Below are 21,627 nucleotides of genomic sequence, written 5' to 3'. Positions count from 1 at the left end.
TTGAAAAGAAGCGTGTTGAATTTTCTTCCACCCTTTTATGAAAGATAGAGAATATTCGCATTCTAAAAAATATACAACTGTGTTGTGCACAATAACTTTTAACTTCTATTCTTCCTCTCCCCGAAGCTAGGCTTACTTTTTTTCTGTTTGGCCCTAACATTATTGGATTCTATTTTTCAGATGTGACTTTAATAGGTCTTTTGTGGAAACAGAATCTAATAAAGTCTTTTTAAATGTACTATCAGGAGGCAGAAGAAAGCAAGAAAACTTTTTGGAGGACAGTTTTTCCTAAAACAAAAAGACAGATAGCTTCACTGACAAATTGGTTTAGACATTCAGTGCTTGGCATATGGTAGGTAACCAGTAAATACTTGATGCAATAAATTTTCATAGAATAAGTGCGGAAGGATATATGTTTACTTTTGAAGTTAGCTATTCCTGGGTTTTACGACTATGAATGATTTCATTCTTTCTGCACGGCTGTGTTTTATCATTTTCCTTATAATGGTGTGTTGCATCATACCAAATGTGTAAGAAAGATTTTATATGTTTGTGGTGTTTTTTCCTCTTTCCCAGATAGGAGCATGCTGTTATGTGGAATGTTCGGCTTTAACCCAGAAGGGACTGAAGACTGTTTTTGATGAGGCTATCATAGCCATTTTAACTCCAAAGAAACACACAGTAAAAAAAAGAATAGGATCAAGATGTATAAACTGTTGTTTGATTACGTGAGAAACATCTTCAGTGGCCAAGGAAACTGCCCATTTCTCTCAAAAAGCATATGAAATGCTACAGCTATACCCAGACATCTGATAATGAAGCGGTTTAAAACTTGAAAGAAAAAAAACCCAAAAAACCCTGTCCTCAGAATTCTATAAAATTCATTAAGAATGTTTCTTAAATAAGGTCCAAGAAGCAGCAAACAGCATCTGAAGCCACAATCTATTATAAATACTTTATTTCAACTAGAAGGTACAATCTCTCAGGGGTTTCATAGTTTAAAAAGCTACAATCACATCATGTTGTAACTACATAAAAAAAAAAAAAACAAAACAAAAAAAACACAACAGTGCTGTAAATGGAACTGCCTGGCTTAGACCATATACATTTCTGCACAGTCTTTATGGAATCTGCACAAAGAAATATCTTCTCCCTTTGCTCCAATTAATTGTTCTTGTATGTAAGTTGCTTTCTATTCCAGTATATCCAGAGTGGTGAAATCACAAGGCCAGCCACGTAGCCAAAGGTCGCTCCAAGCGTACAGGAGATGGGCCATACCTGAGGAGAGAATGTATGAGATCAAAAAAGAACAACTGTTTTATTATTACTTGAGCACAAGTGTAACCTAAATATTTCTATATTAAAGCTTAATGTGCTTTCTTAAAGAATGCCAAAAGTGTAATAAGGTCATAACTGCATTTATCACGAACACTAAAAATGTACACATTTTTATGTGCATTCAGCTGTAACAAGGCATCTGGCGACTGTAGATTTAGTTTGATGCTCCCCAAACTGCATGAGATACATCCTAAAATTACAAATTAAAATTCTGGGTCAGACTTTGTCATAATCCTGGACTCGATATAGCTGTCTGAAGTAGTTGGCAATTTTGTTCTTTAATTTCCACCTTGACTTATATATACAATGAAACGAGAAGTGTATGTTGACCAAAGTAGAAGAAAGTTGAATCTGTGCTAAAGAGAACAGACCTAGAATTCAAGCATGTTACATGGAATTTATAACAAAGCAACTTCCATAATAAAACTGATGTCACCTTTCAGACACAGGTATTGGAACCATAGCAGGAGTTCTAGAGCCACAACTTCAGTACACACCTAGAGCGTCAGTTAAATACTGGCTTCTAAATACCTATCTTCTCCAGCCATGTTACGTTTCGCACTATTACATCAAGCAAGCCAGAAGTGTAAATAATGTTGATTTCTTTCATCCGCAAGCAGTGCATGCCGGTCCCTAGGTGAAAGGCCCTGCTTTAAAAAAAATTATGTTCATCTGAGCAGCTTACTTGGTATACTGGAGCCATTTCTAATCTTTCTCTGGGGGATCAGGCCATAGAACTGTGTTAGAGGTGAACCATCTTAATTACTAGTTCTATAACCTAATTAAGCTTTCTTGTTTGGTCTGCTGTGGATCCGTCTTGTTCCACGTGCCATGCAACAGACAATAGTGTTAGACAAAAAGTTTCCGTGTGAGCAAATTAATGCGGTTCAGAGAAGCATAATCTAACCCATAAAATTTTCTCCAGTCTTTCCTACATTTAAACTTGCTGTTGACTAAATTATGATTTATTTATGTCTTTGGTGAGCTTCTGTTAATTTCCATGACTTGAGCTAATAGCTGTGTCTATTGCACAGATTGGGTAATGGAACACTAAACTTTTATACTTGAAAATGACAGCCTTAAATGCTCATTATCAGTCACAAATCTAGGATGTACTGTCTTGTATGTGAGCTTTGTAGAGATTTTTAAAAATACAAGCATCATCTTCCCCATTGAAGAGTGGAGAGTCTACTGGATAACTAGTCAGGAACTTTCTTTCTGAACTGGACAGTGGATGTCTTCCTTCTCCCAAGAAGTGATGGTTCACATTAAGTACCATGGCCTTATGTATGCTCAAATGGAATCCTTATGTACTTTCTCACTTAATTTGGGTCTATTAATTATTAGCTATTTTTAGAACTGAAAATAATTGCATAAATCAATTAGTATATGAGTTAAGTTGTCCAACACATGGTATAAAGGAATTAAGACAGTAAAGTATTATACATTTCCAACTTGACTTTGGGGGTTTGATGGGGATTTTTTTTTTCTCAAATTCACCTCTGAAACTTTCCACACCTGGGTTTACTAGCCAGTTAAAATTAAAAGCTAGAATTTGTCCTGCCCCAAGAGAAATGGACTAGGAATCTGGAAACACAAACTCTGATGTCACCTCTGTTTCCTGCCTGGGCCTCAGTTTCCTCATCTATAAACATGGGAGGTAGAACGAGAGGATCTCCAACATCTCTCCCATTTATCAACTCTTCTGATTCTCTTCTTTTTTTGGACCTTACCTTTTCAGCTGCACATTCTTAAGATGGTAAAAATCCTGTACATAGATTATTAGAACTCTAAGCAAAGATGATTGTATCATCTGAACCTGAGGTGCCTTAGGTACTCTATTGACCTTGATGGGGTTTGGAGTTTCCCATTGCTTATTAAGAGCCTTTTCATTGCTTTGGTTCTTTAGGATTTCTTTTTGCACTCAATCCTTCCTGTCACTTTAACTAAAAACCAAAGATTTGTTTTCTATTCATAAGCAGATTATAGAAAAATTGCCTTATTTTCAGAAGCATGTCTTCATTAAAGACTTAAGTTTCAGTAGAAATTGAGACTAATCACTGGAACAACTAGTTCAAAGTAGTCAAATATCTGGGAAATAAAATACTTCAAAAATATCTGCCTGACATGAATTTTGCTAGTTAATGCAAATGCATTGCTTCAAATAAGGTCATGTATGAATGAATTTAAAAGAAACGTACCGTTAATTTTTTTTTTTGCATATAATCAATTCTAAAGTTCTCAAGAGTAATTTTAGGGGCTCCCTGAAATCTTATTTAATACTTTGCTAACTTGTACCCTTTTTTTGTCTCTACAGATACATTTTAGGTTAGCCCATGTTGAATTATCTTATTTCTAATAAGTAGAGCCTGAATTAATGGTTTTTATTGTGAATTAGTTACTTTAGGCATTGCTTCCATTTGATTTCTAATTATTACTTTTAAGTACCAAATTAAATACTGGTTTGTTGGTTGTTGCTTTTTAAGTGATTGTTACTTTAACAGTGTCCCATTTTAACACATGGGGTTATAAATAAAATAATATGCATAGTTTACTATCTATGTAAAGTACTGAACTTCTTACCTTAGTTTTTATTTAACACCCAATGTAAACATTTGGGATAATACTCATTCCTCTGTTTCTCATGCTGTGAGTCTAATCACCAGCCAAGTGTGAGCACCTGCACTTTGTTAAAAAGTGCATTGTCAAAGTGTAGACAGAATAATAATCCCTCGTGAATCCCGGCCAGATTCCAATTTGGGTCACTTCTACTTGAATCACTCTGTAATTTCAGTATGGCTCTTTGTTTCCAAACACGTACATACACAGTCACACGCACATTCTTTAAACAGCTGCCTACCGCACCTCCGGTGGAATGCCAAAGATGAAATATTAGCTTAAAAGTTTTGTCTAATGAGGGGCGAAGGCTTAGAACACTTGCTATTTATTCAGTTCTCAAGAAATCCAAGCCATCAGCAAGTTAAAATGTTGGACTGGCTTTGAAGACTGTTTGCTAGTGATGGATCAGGTTTTCCTGCTTGACTTTCCTGAAATAAGTAGCCCTTAACTCTAACACATTTTTTTTAAAGGAGAATTTCTTCATTTAAGGGCAACCTTCCTGATTTTTTATCCCCAGGATAGGGAATGGCAAAAAAGAGCAGCTGAGTGGGAGGCTGCCCACTAAATCACCTTTCCTCTAAAGTCCTCATGACTGAATTTCCTACTAAGCTTCTTACAACTGCTTTAAAAAATTTAAAACTACACAATGGCAACAGATTTCATAATGACTTATGAAACTATCCCAGCTTCATCACGCATTTTCGTACTTTGATCTTGGGGTCTTCCATTTAAAACTGTGTACTTGTCTCACACACAGAGATGCTTCTGAAGTTTAACATTCATGCTACAAGTAGGCTTAAAACAACTGTGGTATCATCTACTGAACAGACAATCCAACCACAATGTTATAGACATTTCTCCAAATTATGGTCATCTGGGATAGCTATATATAATTATCTTGTTTTGTTTAAGGAAAACAGAAAACTCAAAGACATTCATGTAAAGAAAGTCATTCACAAGTGTTTGCCATGAAAATGACCACCTTCTTTTTATCCAGTTTTTTATAAAGTAGCAAAATGTTTTAACCACTAAATGGAAGAAAAAAATCCTGTTGCATGACAAAATTTAATGCAAGTGGGTAAAATTATTACAATTAACTGTTAGAAAACCTATTTTTAAAAATGAGTAGCTACATCACATGAACAAAGCATCTTGCTTAGAGTACTACTATTATCCTTTCTCTGAACCAAATGACTTTTTACTGTTTTTCCATCACTTAAACCAAAAAAGGTCAGTGTTCCCTTAAAATACTCAACATTAAGAAAGGCCTATATTACAGGGTCTAGGTACATGATATCAGCAATAAGTTGTGTTAACCTCAGAAATAAAACAATTCCACCCTAATAAGCTAAAAAACAATTTCTCAGTAAGTACATATTTAACTTTGTATGTTTTCTCAGTTAAATCAATATTCTTGCTGGTTGAACGACATTTCAAAATTACTCAAGCTTATTTCCACCTGAAGACCACACTGCTCTCTTCTGATCAGGCATTATTGATGTATCTATATAGTCTTGGGACTTTTCAAAGTATGTTCTAAGTGGTACAGAATGATTTAAGGACTCTAATTTTTGTATTAGACTGAATTTGAATCTTGGCTCTGCCATTTATTAAATATGGAACCCTGTGAAAGTCACCTTACCTCGGTACCTTGGTTTCTCACCTGTGAAGTGAGGAACGTACCTCATCATAAAACCCACCTCACGGGGATTGCTGTAATGAGTAAACGACAGAATGCACTATGTGGTACTTAGCACCATGCCTAAAACAGTATCTGGCACATAGTACATGTGAGCTATAAATTGCTAATAATCTTTTAGTTCATATTCCCAGTAGGCACATCTAAGTTGCCATTATAATCTAGAACACCATCATTTCCCCAAATACACAATCTCTGAAGCTGATCCTATTAAAAAAATGCTTCCCAAAATTTTTTAAGTACTTTAAAAATATTTTTTAAAAACTACATCGAACTGAACTCATGTTTCCTTCTTGCCAAACATGATCCACAGGTTTTGTATGTATATGTCATATAATATCAGGGGCTCACAGACCCCCCACCTATGGACTCCTGGTGAAGAATCACTGTACTCGAACCTCACAAGTATTATTAACTGTTCTAGTCAGCCAAAGTAATACAGTGACCCTCTACATTTTGGTTCAGCATTTTAAGGATCAATTTCAGTAATGTAGATGGCATTTGTTATGTGATTTGAGAGTAAGTAACTTAAATATATTTTATTATAATCTGCACAATAGTACTTAGGTTCCTTTAATACATATTAAGTGCAAGTAGATTTTCACCCTTTTCCTGTCACCAAAATGGCGTCCACAGGTTTTGATGCCACCACGTGACAGCTAGTCGGGTAAGTCACTGACTATGGCAGTTTATGAGCTACCGCAGGTGTCCTAAAGTGATGATCAGGTATTTGAAATTAGAGGAGGATCTTTTTCTGAAATTAGTTTCAGATATTCAACAGAAGTTTTAAAATAACTGTATAAAACATTAGGCCACTTAAAAAAAATCCTTAATATTTTGCTTAGGAGCTTTCTTTGGCTCTTCTGGGGAGTAAGCAGCACAGTCAGTGGGGTAGGAACGGGCTATGCTGTGGAACCACTTCTAGCTGCGTGGCCTTGGCCAGGTCGCTTACCATTGGAGCCTGAGTTTCCCAATGTGCAAAACAGGGATAATAGTACCTCTTGTACTTAAAACATGGGGCAATTGTACTATTTTAGAATCTGTCATGAAAGCTGTGAAGCACCATGCATTGGTATCACTTTGTATATTATATGTTTTAACTTGAAAAAATTAAACTTCTATGATCACTGGGACACCTGGTGGCTCAGTTGGTTAAGCATCTGACTCTTGATCTCGGCTCAGGTCATGATCTCACAGTTTGTGGGATAGAGCCCTACGCTGGGCTCTGCACTGACAGCACAGAGCCTGCTTAGGATTCTCTCTCCCTCTGTCTCTGCCTCTCCCCCACTCACGTGCGCGCATTCTATTTCTCTCTCAAAATAAATAAACTTTATTTAAAAAAAACCTTATATGGTCACTAAGTACTTCTTAGGTAACTGACACTGCTAGGTAATAATTAGAAGTGGCAGTTTAGAACAAATAAAATAGTTCATGAGCAATGTTATACTGTGCTATAGGAACTATTCCCTTGCCTTGGTAATCCTCTTTAATACATGCCAATCTTCACATGAAATGTCTGGGGAGTAAAAGCTTACAGGAAAACTCTAAAAGCCATACAACACACTGCATTATATTAACCATATGTAGCCTCATCTCAGAAATAGAAGGGGACGTTTTGCTCCTGGCTGTCAGTTTTTGTAAACTTTAAGAAGCATAAGTACAAAAACTGATTTTAAACCAACCACTGGTAGACGTGCGTGTCATTTGTAATAGTCTCATTCGAATGACTCCATTCACTCAAAACTACTGAGCCCCTACTATAAACCAAGCAGTTAAGTTGAAACTAAGATGATTTGATTTTGGATATTCAATTTTAACAGTAAATTCTTAAAAATACGTGTTGCAACAGAACTGTAATCTTTGGAAAGGTATAGGATATCATAAATATCCTAGGGAAACTGATCTTTCTACAGATCAGAAAACCTAGAAACAGAACAACTCACAATCACTAGGATGACTGGCTCCTCCAGATAACAAAGTAAGATAAAACCCAGGGAGCTAGTTCTAAATTTACCACAAGCTACCGTTTAATGTTTAGTTTACCACAAATGTCCATTGGCATGACACAATTCATCTTTCAAAGCCTGATGACACTTCCACTAGCTTTAAATGATCATTTGTATTTTCCTGTGTATTTGATTGTTAGTGATGCGTTTTTCCAGATGTTCTTAAAGCAAATGCTATTTCTTGTCTGATGTAGAAATACATTATAGATGAATCTACTCACCCGAATGCATTTCTATGGTTTAAGTCTGCACCGATCCAGGCATACCCTACCACTTTCCTATGACCAAGCACACATTTAGAAGAGCTATTTGTGGAGAGGTGTGTAGTCTCCAACCTGCAACTTTTTGTTGAAGTGATGCTAACCTATAGTGCTCCTTGCCAAGATTGTGCAAATAAATTAACCTGGCTAGCACCAGTCTTTCTCATGTGGAAGTCCTGCCAGCAGAGTATTATCAGCATGATTACCATACAATGAACCCACCTTTTAAATACAAAAACCATTGCATTGAGGAGGGCCCCTGCTGGGATGAGCACTGGGTGTTATATGGAAACCAATTTGACAATGAATTTCATATTAAAAAAAAAAAATAAATATAAAACACTTTCTGTCAGTTAAATATTATATAGGGTTTTTTTTTTCCTCATGCTTGAAACATAAATCCTATTCATATGTTAGTATTTTATTTTGGTCTGCCTACAACACTGTATAATACCTTTGATAACAGAAACACCAATTAACCTAAAAACATGCCACCCTTTAATAATTAAATCCATGATCTTAGTTTTATCCCTCACTCTAGCAGTATTTCCAGTAATCCTTATGATCCCTAGCTTCAATTTATGCATTATCTGTAGCATCTGTGACTTTAGAAAATGAATATATATTTTTCACAAAATTTTTAACCTAAAACTAGAGAAAACAAAAAAGTGTTTTTAAATATAACAATGCCTTATATAGATTATGGGAATAAGTACAAATATTTTTAAACAATTTTAAATTGTTTTTAAAAAATGCTCAGTTTTGCTTTTTAACTTTATAGGAAATACGTATACTCAGAAGAGATGTGATTATCTGGTTCAATTCCATTTTAGAGATAGCAGCACTCAAGTGCGGAGTTTAAAGGCAGTTGTAGGTTCTCTAGGCACAAAAGCTCTGAATATTAACTTCAAATTCTCTCCTGCAAGTGTATTAAATTTTATGGTTTAAAATACATACACCACCAGTGGTCATGGCATTTATATGAAATTCTTTTGTGGAAAGAAATGCAATATAATAGCTACTCAAGCTCTTCCAAGGAGATCTAAACTATGGCCTTTTAGAAAGGAAGAAGGGAAAGAAAGAAAGAAAGGGGGAGAGAGAGTGAAAGAGAGGAAGGAAGAAAGAGGGAGGAAGGAAGAAAGAGGGAGGAAAAAAGAAGGAAGGAAGGAGAGAAGGAATGGTAGAAGAAGGGAAGGAAGGGGAGGAAGGGAGAAAGGAAAGGAAGGGGAGGGAAGGGGTGGACAAAAGCTGTTTCTGAGTCCCCAGCAATAAAGAGAATCAGGGTTAGATCCTAAACCTGGGCAGTACAAATAACACAAGGAGGCAATCAATGCGCTCTCCAATACTTTGAAAACCCAAATAATGGAATTTGTATTTTATGGTAATGCTAAAAATACAGTCATTAAACTAGTCCTTTTATAGGTCACAAATGCCTATAACATTAATTAAGCAGTAACTATGTGTCAGGTTCTGAACTAAGTACTTTAGAAGGATTATATAATTTAATCCTCACAAGTGGCAGAGCCAGGATTTGAACCTAGCAATAGCTCTTAATCATCACATTATCTACCTATTAATAAAACAAGTGGGTTTAAAAACTTTATGGCAAATTTCCTTTGCTCAGAATAACCAACATTTCTTAACCTCACATTCATTTTTTTTTAATAACATGAAACACTGGCATTTTTGATAAAGAATTAAGACATTTTCAAGATAAAAATCTCATAACTATTCTATAAAACATTTAGAGCATATTAAATCTGAATCTAAATTATTGTTATCAGTTAAATCCAGTCTTGTGTAATATTTACCTGTTATACTTACATTGAATATATGCTTTGTACACAGTAGGAACTTACGTAGCTATTTAGCTACAGCAAATAATTATAATGTACAAAGGTTTTCCACAGTCAGAATGTTTATTTTGTCAGTAACTATAAAACCATGAGCATTCTCTGGGAGTAAAGGGGGCTGCCTGGGTTACAGGCAATTTAAATGTTTATTTTCTTGCTGATATTTAAAGGCAAGTAATTAAAGCAGGGAAGAGAAGATATCTTGCAAATATTTTTTTTAAAAACAGTAAAAATGACCAACATGGTTGTGGGTAGCCACCATACCATATTCTCTTTAATCAAATTCTCTTCCTGCCACCTGCAAGAGAAGGCTCCCCTCCAACTTTAAAGATGTCTACTCTCTTTTGTCACTTGTCATTATTTAAAATTCATACTAGTAAATGAAAAAAACTTTTTTCACTGAGATTACATATTTTTAAAAAAATATTATTTTTTAATATTTTTGAGAGAGAGAGAGAGAGAGAGAAAAAGAGAGAGACACAAAGCACAGTGGGAGAGGGGCAGAGAGAGAGGGAGACACAGAATCCAAAGAAGGCTCCAGGCTCCAAGCTGTCAGCACACAGCCCAATGCAGGGCTCAAACCCATGAACCATGAGACCATGACCTGAGCAGAAGTTGGACACTCAACCAAAAGTTGGACGCTTAACCGACTGAGCCACCCAGGTGCCCCAAGATTACATATTTTCAATAGACCTTCTTAGTCATTTGGTGATGAAATGATTTTAGAAATATAAATATGCTTGAAATTGCTCAATACAGAACTCATATCATTATAACCTTATGTTTGGCCTCTGGAACTTTATACAAAGTCAGATTTCAGTTCAAAGTATAGAAAATTGAACTAATACATGTAAATGTTTTCTTGTGGGGTTGTTTGTATGTGTGTTTTTAAAGAAGAAATACTCACTTGACAAGATACTCTTGTTCCTCTGACTAGAATACAAATAAAAGGAACAGAGAACTAAAATGTCTTCTTTATATATGTTATGCTTTAGATAATATTAAGTATATACAGTAGTCTCTTCTTACGAAATTTTGCTCTAGAAAAAATCTCCATTTTGAGGTAATGCCATATTTCTTTATCAGGTTTGTTACTCTGGCAGATTCTGTCAGTATCAAGAGCCACACTGAGTACTTACTCTATGTAGTTACTTATGAAGAACAGAACAAAACAACTTGTTTGCTGAAATTAAAAAGTGAAAGAAAAAAATGAAGCCTCATCATTTCTCTAGTTTGTCAGCAAGTAACTGCTAAAAGAGAGAGGAGCAGGTGATTATTATATGAATAAAGATGATTAATTATACATTATCATTTCACCAACAGTAGATTTCATAATTTTAAAAAGATTATAGTGAATATGTAGGTCATTAACCTGGAACACTCTGAAAACAACCCAACAGTAAAGACAATTAAAGACCCAGTAATAGGGGTGCCTGGGTGGCTCAGTTGGGTGAACGTCTGACTTTGGCTCAAGTCATGATCTCCCGGTTCGTGAGTTCAAGCCCTGCATCGGGCTCTGCGTTGACAGCTCAGAGCCTGCTTGGAATCCTCTCTCTCTTCCTCTCTCTCTGCCCCTTCCCAGTTCTCCCTCTCTCTCTCTCTCTCTCTCTCTCTGAAAAATAAATAAACATTAAAAAAAAAAAAGAACTAGTAATATTCCAGTTGAATCAAACATTCTTAATGAAGACCAACACTTTTTACAGAAATTAACAAGCTGGAAAATCTTTTTTAAAAGTCAATAATTCAAACGGAAACTTTACATTAATTTAAAAAGTAAACTATCGATTTGGATCTAGCTTACCTCTTATTGTAAATAAGCACTGAGGTAGAAAAATGAGAGTAGGTAGCTAAAAGCCTGGACAATCCAAAATAGATAAATAGATTGAAAATCATCAACATATATATTTTCTATGCAAACCTAAACCCAGATTTTACAAAGGCACATCTACTCCCCACATATCAGTTTCTACTTCTACTTATGATTTAGACAGGTGTAAAATATCAAACATTTACACTCTGAAATATTCCATCTACATGCAAACTGACATGTTAATCACACTTTACCTTACCAACTCATTAAAGCTGATAGCCCATAGTGTTTTATATATCAATAATTTGTATTTAGATTTAATAGCATGTATCTGAAAGTAATGAATCTACTACAGTTTAAAACACAACTTGCTATGTATACTTTTCAATGATTTTGATTGTCCTGCTCCAATTTAGAAATCACTGACCCTGTTGCATGAAATTAAGTTCCATAGATGGTAACTTGAGTACAAATGAGTCTCCATCTCCTAGTGATCACTGAGATGGCCAAGGAAATATAAACAAAAACCTTTACCAGTACTAAAACCTTGAAAAGGGTATCAGTGACACAAACCTCCAGGGATGTCTATAACACATAATAGATGAATAGAATAGGGAAGGGCAAACCCACCAGACTTACTAAACATAAAAGAACAACTTGTCTGTCTAGGAGACATCTACTAGAAAACAAAGAATGGACTCAAAATAGGCATTTAAGTGCAAGACATATAATCCAAATCCCTTTAAAGCCCTTCCTTGGAAAGTGAGATACATATCAAAAATTTAACTCAGCTATTATCTAGGAATTATACTAGAGAAAATTGACAAATATGCAAAGATGTATGCTTAAAAATGACAATAATCACCACAATTAGTAACAGTAAAACAGTAATTGTGAAACTATAAACAATCTAAATGTTCATTCATAAGAAACTGATATATGATTTCACCCAAATAATGGAATATTATATATATATATATGTAAATGTTCACTGACAAGGAATGAGCTCCATAACATACTACTGAAGGAAAAAAAAAAGATTAAAAATGACATATATACACCACTCATCATCAGGGAAATGCAAATCAAAACTACAACGAGATACCACCTCACACCTATCAGAATGGCTAAAATCAAAGACACAAGAAATAACAGGTGTCAGCAAGGATGTAGAGAAAAAGGAACACTTGTGTATTATTGGTGGGAACACAAACTGGTCCAGCCACTGTGGAAAACAGTACAGACATTCCCTCCAAAATTAAAAACAGAACTACCCTACGATCCAGGAATCACACTACTGGGTATTTATCCAAAAAACATAAAAACAATAATTCAAAGGGATACTTGCACCCCTATGTTTATAGCAGCATTATTTACAACAGACAAATTATGGAAGCAGCCCAGTGTGCACTGATTGATGAATGGATGAAGATATGGCACATATATACACTGTTATATTATTCAGCCATAAAAAAGAATGAAATCTTGCCATTTGCAATGACCCAGATGGATATACAGAGTATAATGCTAAGTGAAATAAGTCAAAGAAAGACAAATACCATGTGATCTCATGGATATGTGAAATTTAAGAAACAAAACAAACGGGCAAAGGAAAAAGAGAGACAAACCAAGAAAGAGACTCTTAACTATAGAGAACTGATGGGTTACCAGAGGGGAGGTGGGGGGGGGGGGGAATGAGGAAAATAGGGGGTGGGGATTAAAGAGTACACTTACCATGATGGAAAAAATAAAATGATTTAAAAAATGCATACCCAGCAATTCCACTTTAAGAATTTATCTAAGGAAATGATAGTACTATTTTCCAAAGACTTAATAAATAAGGATATTAATTATGAATTAAGATAACAGCTAACGTTTCTTACACATAATCTCATTTAGTCCTCACAACTATTGCCTCCATGTTACAGTGAACCTGTTCAATAACACAGTAAATGGAAGAGCTGCGATCTGAATAACAGCCCTACACATCTAAGCAGAGATAAGAGCATAGAGGCCTTATAAGCTATGCCAAAGGGCTTGGACTTTATTCAAGGCAAGCAGTGAGGAAGCCACTGGAAGATTTTAAGCAGGAGAAATGACAGGATCAGGTCTGCAGTTTGCTATGTAAAGAATGGTTTGGCAGGGAGGACATAAAGCAAGATGAGAGACGCCTGTACAAGTTATAGAATTAAATGTAAATGGAGAGAAGACAGATCCAAGAGATGTTAAAAAACTAGAATCAACAAGGCACCTGGGTGGCTCAGTCAGTTGAGCGTCCAACCTCAGCTCAGGTCATAATCTCACAGTTTGTGGGTTCAAGCCCTGGGTCAGGATCTGTGCTGACAGCTCAGAGCCTGGAGCCTGCTTCAGATTCTGTGTTTCCCTCTCTCTGTGCCCCTCCCTCGCTCCCGCTCTGTCTCTCTCTCCAAATAAATAAACATTAAAAAAAAAAAGTAAAAAAAAAAAAAAAAAACAAAAAAAAAAAACACTAGAATCAAAAGGGCCAGTGACCTGTTCAATCTGAGCTGTGAAGGGAAGGCAGTATCAGGGATGACTCTCAGGTTGATGACTGGAGCAAATGGGTGGATGACAGTGCTACTTACATCACGGGGGAGAAAGAAAAAGTTGAATTTTAAGTACATTGAGTTCAAGGTAGCTATGGAACCTCAAGAGGAACACACTGTTGCATTTATGAGTCTGAAGTTCAGAGGCCACAGGCAGGAGATAAAGATTCAGGATTCATTGGCCATATTTTAGTTGTAGTCATGGCCAATGAATAATGTTATGCAGGGAGAGTGAGAGAAAAAAAGATGTTAGAAATCAAGGGAATACTGGTGTTTTAAGAACAGGTAGTCTGGAAGAAGCTCTCAGGGAGGCTGAGAAGGAGAAACTAGAGAAGTAGAAAGAAAAGCTGTGGACACTGTTGTTGTAGAAAGTCAAGATAAGAGTTTCAAGCAGGGAAAGAGTGTGTTTCCAGTGAGTTAATGCTCAGAGAAGCCCTGACAGTAAGGTCTAAAAAGTCTTTCTTTAATTTAGCAATAAAGTGACTAAGGACAGGGCATTAAAAAAAAAAAAAAAAAGACATATACATTATAGTTATACACAGACAGAACTGCACAAATTATCACCAAAACACAAATGAAATGAGGGTTGCCTCTGGGTGGTTGGATATTTGATAATTTTTCCTTTCTCCTTTATAATTATTATTTTTTAAATTTTCTAAATAAATATGTACTGTCTTTGTAATAGGAAAACAATTCTCTTCATGTTGAAAAAAAGAAAGTATGGTTTTTAATACTACAGTTCCATTTGGGAAAAATTATCTTGAGAAAATAACTGGAAAATCCATGAAAATATGGATTCAAGGTGTTAATCACAGCATTGTCTATGATAGTGAAATACTGGCAATAACCTAAAGGATCACTAGTGAATTTGCTAAATAAATTTAGGGATAACTATATAATGGCATACTACGAAGTCATTAAAAACGAAGACAAAGATATATTCATTACTAGCTTGGTGCACTTCGAAATATTATATGTTTCCTCATCTGTAAAATGGGAATAAAAAGAACACTTACTCATAGTGTTTTAACCTAGCTTATTAGCTATTTCCTATCGTGATCAGAAACAAAAACCTGAGGTTTATGAGTTTCCCCTCGATATCATGTACCCCTACTTCAAAATGTACTTTGCTATATGCTTTTAAAAAATCTCTCAAAATTAACATTCAACTTGGCCATAAATCAAGTTAAGAAAATATGAATCTAAGAGCACAAAGGCAATGAACATCTAAGTTGAAAATAGGCAATTTCTGCAACTCTACCTTGTTTTTAAAAAATTCCTATAAATATTCATAAACTAAGCTTATTTATTCACTTATACATGTAGAAAAAAATAGTGCTGGAAGACAGAACCAGGCTGATCTGGATGCCAATGGGCCCTGTGGCCAATAAGAGGTATCCGAGATTACAGTGACAGGGAAGTGGCATCCCTACTTAACTGAACAACATCATTTATACAGGCATACTGGCTAGCTTCCTCAGTTTTACCATCACTGTACAAACATTTATTTTGTTGTTTTAAGTAGCTGAAACCAACCTGCCATGGTCTTTCCCAATCGAGTGGAATAGGGAAGGCGCCAAGCCATGTTCCTATAAAACTAGAAATTGTAGTGATCTGAAGACTGTTCTCCCAAATGGATGTAACTCTGTAAAACACAAATACGTAAATCATTGGTGGTATATACCTTAGCTGCTAGAGAATCAAACAGTGGTGCAAACTGACACTACACATATATGCTCTGTTCATTTAACGATCATCTCGAATTGGCGTATATTTACCATGAACTATTAACAAGTAATCGGTAAGAGAATATAAATGTTCTTCAGTGGGAAAGGTAATATGTGCAGCACATGGCGAAAGTCAAACAATATGGAAGAGAATTTGCAGTGAAAGCTGACTTCCTCCCACCCTTATCAACTCTGGGTCCCTTCCTAGCAGTAGCTGCTATCACCAATGTAGTACATATCCTTCTGGAAATATCTTATGCATGCACAAACATATACACAATTTTGTTTGGAACGGTATGCATTTATGTATACATCCTTTATCAAAATTCAAATGCATATTTATAAACCCAATTTTGCTGTTTTGTTTTCCCTTGTTAATTATACTAGCTATACTAGTATTCCACTGCATGGAGGGAACATCACTTATTCAACTAGTTCTTCTGATTGCACATTTCATGTAAACAAATCAACACTATTTATTTGATGGGGCAGGAGTAGAGAACAAGAACAACAGATTTCAAAATATCCAATGATTTCGCCTACCATCCTTATTGATTAAGTGTGTATCTTAGGGGATAAAGGTGAAAAGACAGAATTCTGCCATTCTGAATCGGTCTGGGTTTCAGCCTCTCACAGTGTGACCACTTAGCCATGTGGAGCATGAGTCTGGTTACAGGAGAGTAAAATCCCACCACAGTGCAGTAAGTAGGGTCCAAATATTCACTTGTTCAAAATGAAATGTTCTTATACATAAAGTTTATGAAAAGCAGTTTTTTCCAGCCGGTGTGGGAAAAAAGGAAAACATTTCTTCTGTTAGAGGACTTCTTTCATTAGAAATGGGCCATTACATACAAAATATACACTGAGTTAAAGTAGCCCCAAATGACAAGTCAGTTCCTAAGCCAATGCCTCTGTCACCTGTCTCTCTCGTTACTCCCCCTTGGTCCACCTACACAAGATAAGAGCTTTAGCTTGTCTGTACTGAAAATCAGGACTGGAAGAAGGTTGGAACCAATCACCACAGGTCCCAATCTGTGTTATTTGCTGGGCTTCACTGTTCTTTTTATTTTATATAACACCTAAAAATGCAAGTCAATTTCTTCAGCTAGCATTCAATAAAACAGAGATCTGTCCCAATCCTGGAGGAAAAAAAAACTGGGGAGTTGAACGTAAAGAGGGAACTCTACTGTTCAGGCAATTTAAAGGATTTTCTAGGGTTAATTTTTGACTATTTGTGGCTGACAAATGTTGACTAGCTTTCACTTAACACATAAGTCCTCTATGTTGCAATACATAAAGTGATGTGCCTAGAGACATAAAGTCTGGGAGAGGTTGAGAGTAAGGTTTACTTTCTGCTGGGAAGAATTTACTTCTCCCATTTTATGGAAGAGGAAGTTCCATCAGAATTGGGAGAATGAGTGGCATCTGGGCTTGACAAACTGGAGACAGAGCTGCACTGCAGACAGAAAGAACTCAAGTAAAAGTGGTTGAGGCTGAGTGGAAGAATGGGAAATAAGCCTGGGTAAGTAGGTTAGAGTTAGGATTTTTAAAAATAGCACCTTTACTGAGTACAGTGAAAACCTGCCCCGGATAGCCCTTTCTCAGCCATACAATTTACTCACTTAAAGCACACAATTCAATGGTCTTTAGTGCATTTAGAGTTGTGCAACCATCATCCCAAAATGACACCCTTTTACCCATTAGCACTCACTCCCCAATTCCCCTTTCCTCCAGCCCCAGGCAACCACTTTCTGTCTCTAGGGATTTGCCTATTCTGAACATTTCATATAAATGGAATTTGTGATTGGCTTCTTTCACTTAGTGTAATGTTTTCAAGATCCATCCATTTTGTAGCACCTGAAAATACTTCTTTTTTATTGTCAAATAACATTTTGCTGTATGGATATACCACATTTATTCTCTCTATGCATCAGCTGGACATCTGAGTTTTTTTGAGTTTTTGGCTACTATGCATAATGCCACTATAAACATTCATGTGCATGTTTTGTGTTCTCATTTTTCTTTGGGATATACGAAGAAATGGAATTCCTGGGTCATATGATAACGGTGTTTAATCTTGTAAAGGAACTGCCAGACTGTTTCCCAAAGCATCTGAGCCATCTTATATTGCCACTCGCAGTGTACGAGAGTTCCAATTTCTCCCCATCTTTGCTAATGTTCTTTTAAATTTTTTTAATGTTTATTTATTTTTGAGAGAGAGACAGAGAGAGAGCACAAGCAGGGGAGGGAAAGAAAGAGAGGGAGGCAGGGGATCCAAAGTGGGCTCCATGCTGACAGCAAGACAGCCTGATGCAGGGCTCGAACTCGTGAACTGAGAGATCATAGCCTGAGCTGAAGTCAGACGCTTAACTGGCTGCGTCACCCAAGCACCCCTCTAATACTTGTTATTATTTGATTACAGTCATCTCAGTGGGTGTGAAGCAGTATCTCATTGTGGTAGAATTAGGGTTAGGATTTTAGGAAAGCCTGAAAAGTCAAACTGAAGAAGCCACTGAAGGTTTTAAATCAAGGCAGAGATGATCAAAGCTATGTCTCAACAAGGGTTATGTACATGTCTTATCTAACCTTTAAGCTCCAAGTTCCTTGGGCTTGAGGGGCAAGATCCATGTCTTCACATTTTTCACTTTTATAGCACACTGAGGCCATTTGATATTTGTTACAAAAAGTGCAAACATGCAAGAGGCTGTCCTCCATTTTATTTGAGGCACCCAAGGGAGTTTATGATCTTGCATATAATATAGGAAAAAAAGGAAACAGGAGTTGGTTTTAAAAATAGAAAAACTGTGTAGCCTATCTTTGTAAAATTAAAATTTTGCATTTATCAAAACCATAGTATGTATAAGCACCTTTAAGGTCCCACATCGTATTAGATGAGCACACCTACTAACAATCCCTCCCTACTCCTGAAATCCACTCCCAAGGCAGAAACACTATGAACTCGTGTTTCTCGAATGTAAAGAACGTACACTATGTATAGAGTTTGCAAGACTTAGTTCCTCCCTGCTTTCTACAATGGAAGAAGAGGACTTAGCACTCTTCCCACAAGCCTCCCATCACCATGTGCTCATTCTCTCTGATTCACCATCCCCTCCTTGATGGTAACATCCTCTCCTCCCGGCTGAATCCACAGCACAGCATCTACATTAATATGACTATGAAAATGTTTGTCATAGCTGAACCACACAATAAACCACAGTCACATTTCCTTTCTTATAGATTTTAAATTTTCTTTGGATGTTAAGAACTGCCTCTTTTTCAATCTCTATTTGCTTAAGTACTTGTCACTAAATCATCCTCAAATATTCTAAAGAAACTAAACATCACCTCTAAATTCTTGTTTGTGTTCTTTGTTCTCCCTTTCTCTTGTGGAGGGCACCTCACCTGCTGCGAGTGGGACTGGTTGCCCTCTAAGCCTGAGGCACAGCCACTGTCCTGTAAGCTCCCTACACCATCATCCTATGAATTCCCTTTGCCTCTCTCAATGCTTTTAGGTCTCCTGCTTCCCAAATTCCAAGACTTTCTCCTATTTTCCTTTTTTTTTTTTTTTAAAGCACCTCCTTCAGTAGATTCCTGAGAAAGGGTAAAATAGATTTTAAAGATCGTTTAAAGTCTGAAAATGACTTTATTGTAGTTGTTGGAAATCATTTTGCCTTAGAAGTCTGAAGACATTGCTCCATTATTTTCTGTTTCCCACCTGAAAAGTTCAGACATTCTGGCTCCCAGTCCTCTCTAGGTAACATGTGCCCCCACTTCCCCAACCCCCCTACAACACACACTGCCCTCTCTGGTAGCCTTCAGAATCATCTTTTTCCTGGTGGTTATCTAAAATTTCACAAGCCTGTGCCTTGGAGTGGGTGTCTTTTCAGCCATAATGCTGGAAACCAATGAGCCTTTTTTTAAAACAATTTTTTTAATGTTTATTTTTGAGAGACAGAGTGTGAGTGGGGAGGGGCAGAGAGAGAGGGAGACACAGAATTGGAAGCAGGCTCCAGGCTCTGAGCTGTTAGCACAGAGCCCGACCTGGAATTCAAACCCACAAACTGTGAGATCATGACCTGAGGAAGCAGGATGCTTAACTGACTGAGCCACCTAGGCGCCCCACTCATGGGCTTTCTTAATCTACAGTCACAAGTCTTTTGGTTCTTGACATTTTCTCTTTAAAGACTTATAAAGTCTTGCTTTTTCTACCCAGATCCCTTAAGAATTTTCTGTTTTTCTTACTCTTTTGCTGGGAATACTACCATGTGGAATTAACCCTCTGATTTTTTTTTTAACCTTTTAACCCATTTCCCATGTTTTTGCCTTTTCTGTTTGGCTAAGGGATCTTTCTAACTTTGTCTCTACTTCTGTTGGTTTTTTTTTTCTTATTTTTTAATTTCCAGGAGCTTTCCTGTTCTCAGAATATTCCTTTTGACTGCCTCCTGTGTTTTATAGATGTGAAAACAATGGACATTTTTAAAGTTATCTTCTGGTCTTTATATCGCCTTTGTTTCTGAGTTTCCTTTTGTTTTCATTTCTGCCTTTCACTTTAGAGGTGTTCCTGAAATGTCCAATGATTGTTCATTTCTCATTCTACTTAAAACACTCCATATTAAATGTCCAGAATAGGCAAATCTAGAGAGACTGGAAGTATTTTAGCAGTTGCCTGGGAAGGGGGGAAGGGGGTATGCAAGGGTGGGCAGGAGGGGGACTGCTAATGGGCAGAGTTTCTTCTTGGCGTGGCAAGATGTTCTAAAATTAGATTGTGGTGATGATTATAAAGCTGAGCCTATACTTAAAAACTACTAAGTTGTACACTTTAAATGGGTGGGTTTTATGGTCTGAAGTTGCATCTCAATAAATGTATGTTTTAAAAAACAACAAAAAAGTGAACACTAAACAGATGACTAGATGTCCACTGCGTACAAGCGGGCTTCACTGTCCCAGGGACTGATTAGGGACCTTGGCTTTTAGAGAACCCCCAAATGTCAGTATCTGTAGGTTCTTCTTTTATACCAGTTTTCACTGAAAGAAATATTTCCGTACTCTGCCTAGATTGCATAAGCCTGGCTGTCAGTGTTTTGGACCAAGCAAGTGAAAAGGACGAGGCAAAAGATGAGGAATCATTATTCAATACATAGAATTTCACTTAATCCTTATTCCCTCCAGAGGTTTTATCAAACAGGCTCAGGATGTGGGGACAGCCGGAGTAGTTGGGGGGCTACAGTTATATTTTCTCCATCTTCCCTCCCCCACTACATAACCTCTAATGCTCATATTATTTTTATAGTGTTTATATATTGTTCTGTAACCCTAATTTTCAACTATTTTTCTAATGTAGTGAGTCCCCTTAATGTACAAACTGAATGATTCCTCCATTTGGGGAAACTGTCTTCTGTCATATTTTGAATTAATTTGTTTTGTTATTTTAGGGACACTACTAGCTAGTCTTAAGTTCATCTCCTTTGTTCTCTGCATTTATCATTTCTTTTCTAACTGCTTTACTCTTCCCTACCCCTCATTTGTTTTGATTAGCTCAAACCTTTCCTCCATGCTAGAACGTGATTTTCTAACTTGTCTATGTTTCTAATATGACATGTAATGGTGTGGTTTGGATTCTCATTTTATTTAATTAATTCCGTAATCTCCTTCTCCACCTCATTTTTTTCCCATCATCTTATCTTTGAGCTCTTATTTTATTGAATTTATGCCCTTAATAATATTTTTCTATGATAAACTGGGTAGTTTGTT

The 21,627-nt window shown here is 36.4% G+C and overlaps 2 protein-coding genes across 7 annotated transcripts in view; one reads left to right on the top strand and one right to left on the bottom strand.

Annotated features, from left to right (window-relative positions):
* RHOQ (ras homolog family member Q) overlaps window positions 1–3,892 on the top strand; it is a 38,008-nt gene extending 34,116 nt beyond the window's left edge. For 2 of the 3 annotated variants that reach the window (XM_060606794.3, XM_060606778.3), the window contains one exon: window positions 577–3,892. In XM_060606794.3, the coding sequence (XP_060462777.1) occupies window positions 577–732 (156 nt within the window). In that variant the 3' untranslated portion in view covers window positions 733–3,892. Of the gene's footprint in view, window positions 1–245 lie in introns of all 3 variants that reach the window. The other variant, XM_078444432.2, reaches the window with a different exon arrangement.
* The window catches only part of PIGF (phosphatidylinositol glycan anchor biosynthesis class F), a 106,073-nt gene continuing 85,387 nt past the window's right edge, over window positions 942–21,627 (bottom strand). For all 4 annotated transcript variants that reach the window (XM_060606767.3, XM_060606752.3, XM_060606758.3 and 1 more), the window contains exons 5-6: window positions 15,686–15,794; window positions 942–1,278 (exon numbers count right to left, since the gene is read on the bottom strand). In XM_060606767.3, the coding sequence (XP_060462750.1) occupies window positions 1,165–1,278; window positions 15,686–15,794 (223 nt within the window). In that variant the 3' untranslated portion in view covers window positions 942–1,164. The remainder of the gene's footprint in view (window positions 1,279–15,685; window positions 15,795–21,627) is intronic.

The sequence above is a fragment of the Panthera onca genome, chromosome A3 (genome assembly GCF_046562875.1).
Source record: "Panthera onca isolate mPanOnc1 chromosome A3, mPanOnc1 haplotype 2, whole genome shotgun sequence".
In the NCBI taxonomy this organism is placed as follows: Eukaryota; Metazoa; Chordata; class Mammalia; order Carnivora; family Felidae; genus Panthera; species Panthera onca.
The sequence above is the reverse complement of the archived record's forward strand: the minus strand, read 5'-3'. Positions and strand labels throughout refer to the sequence as shown.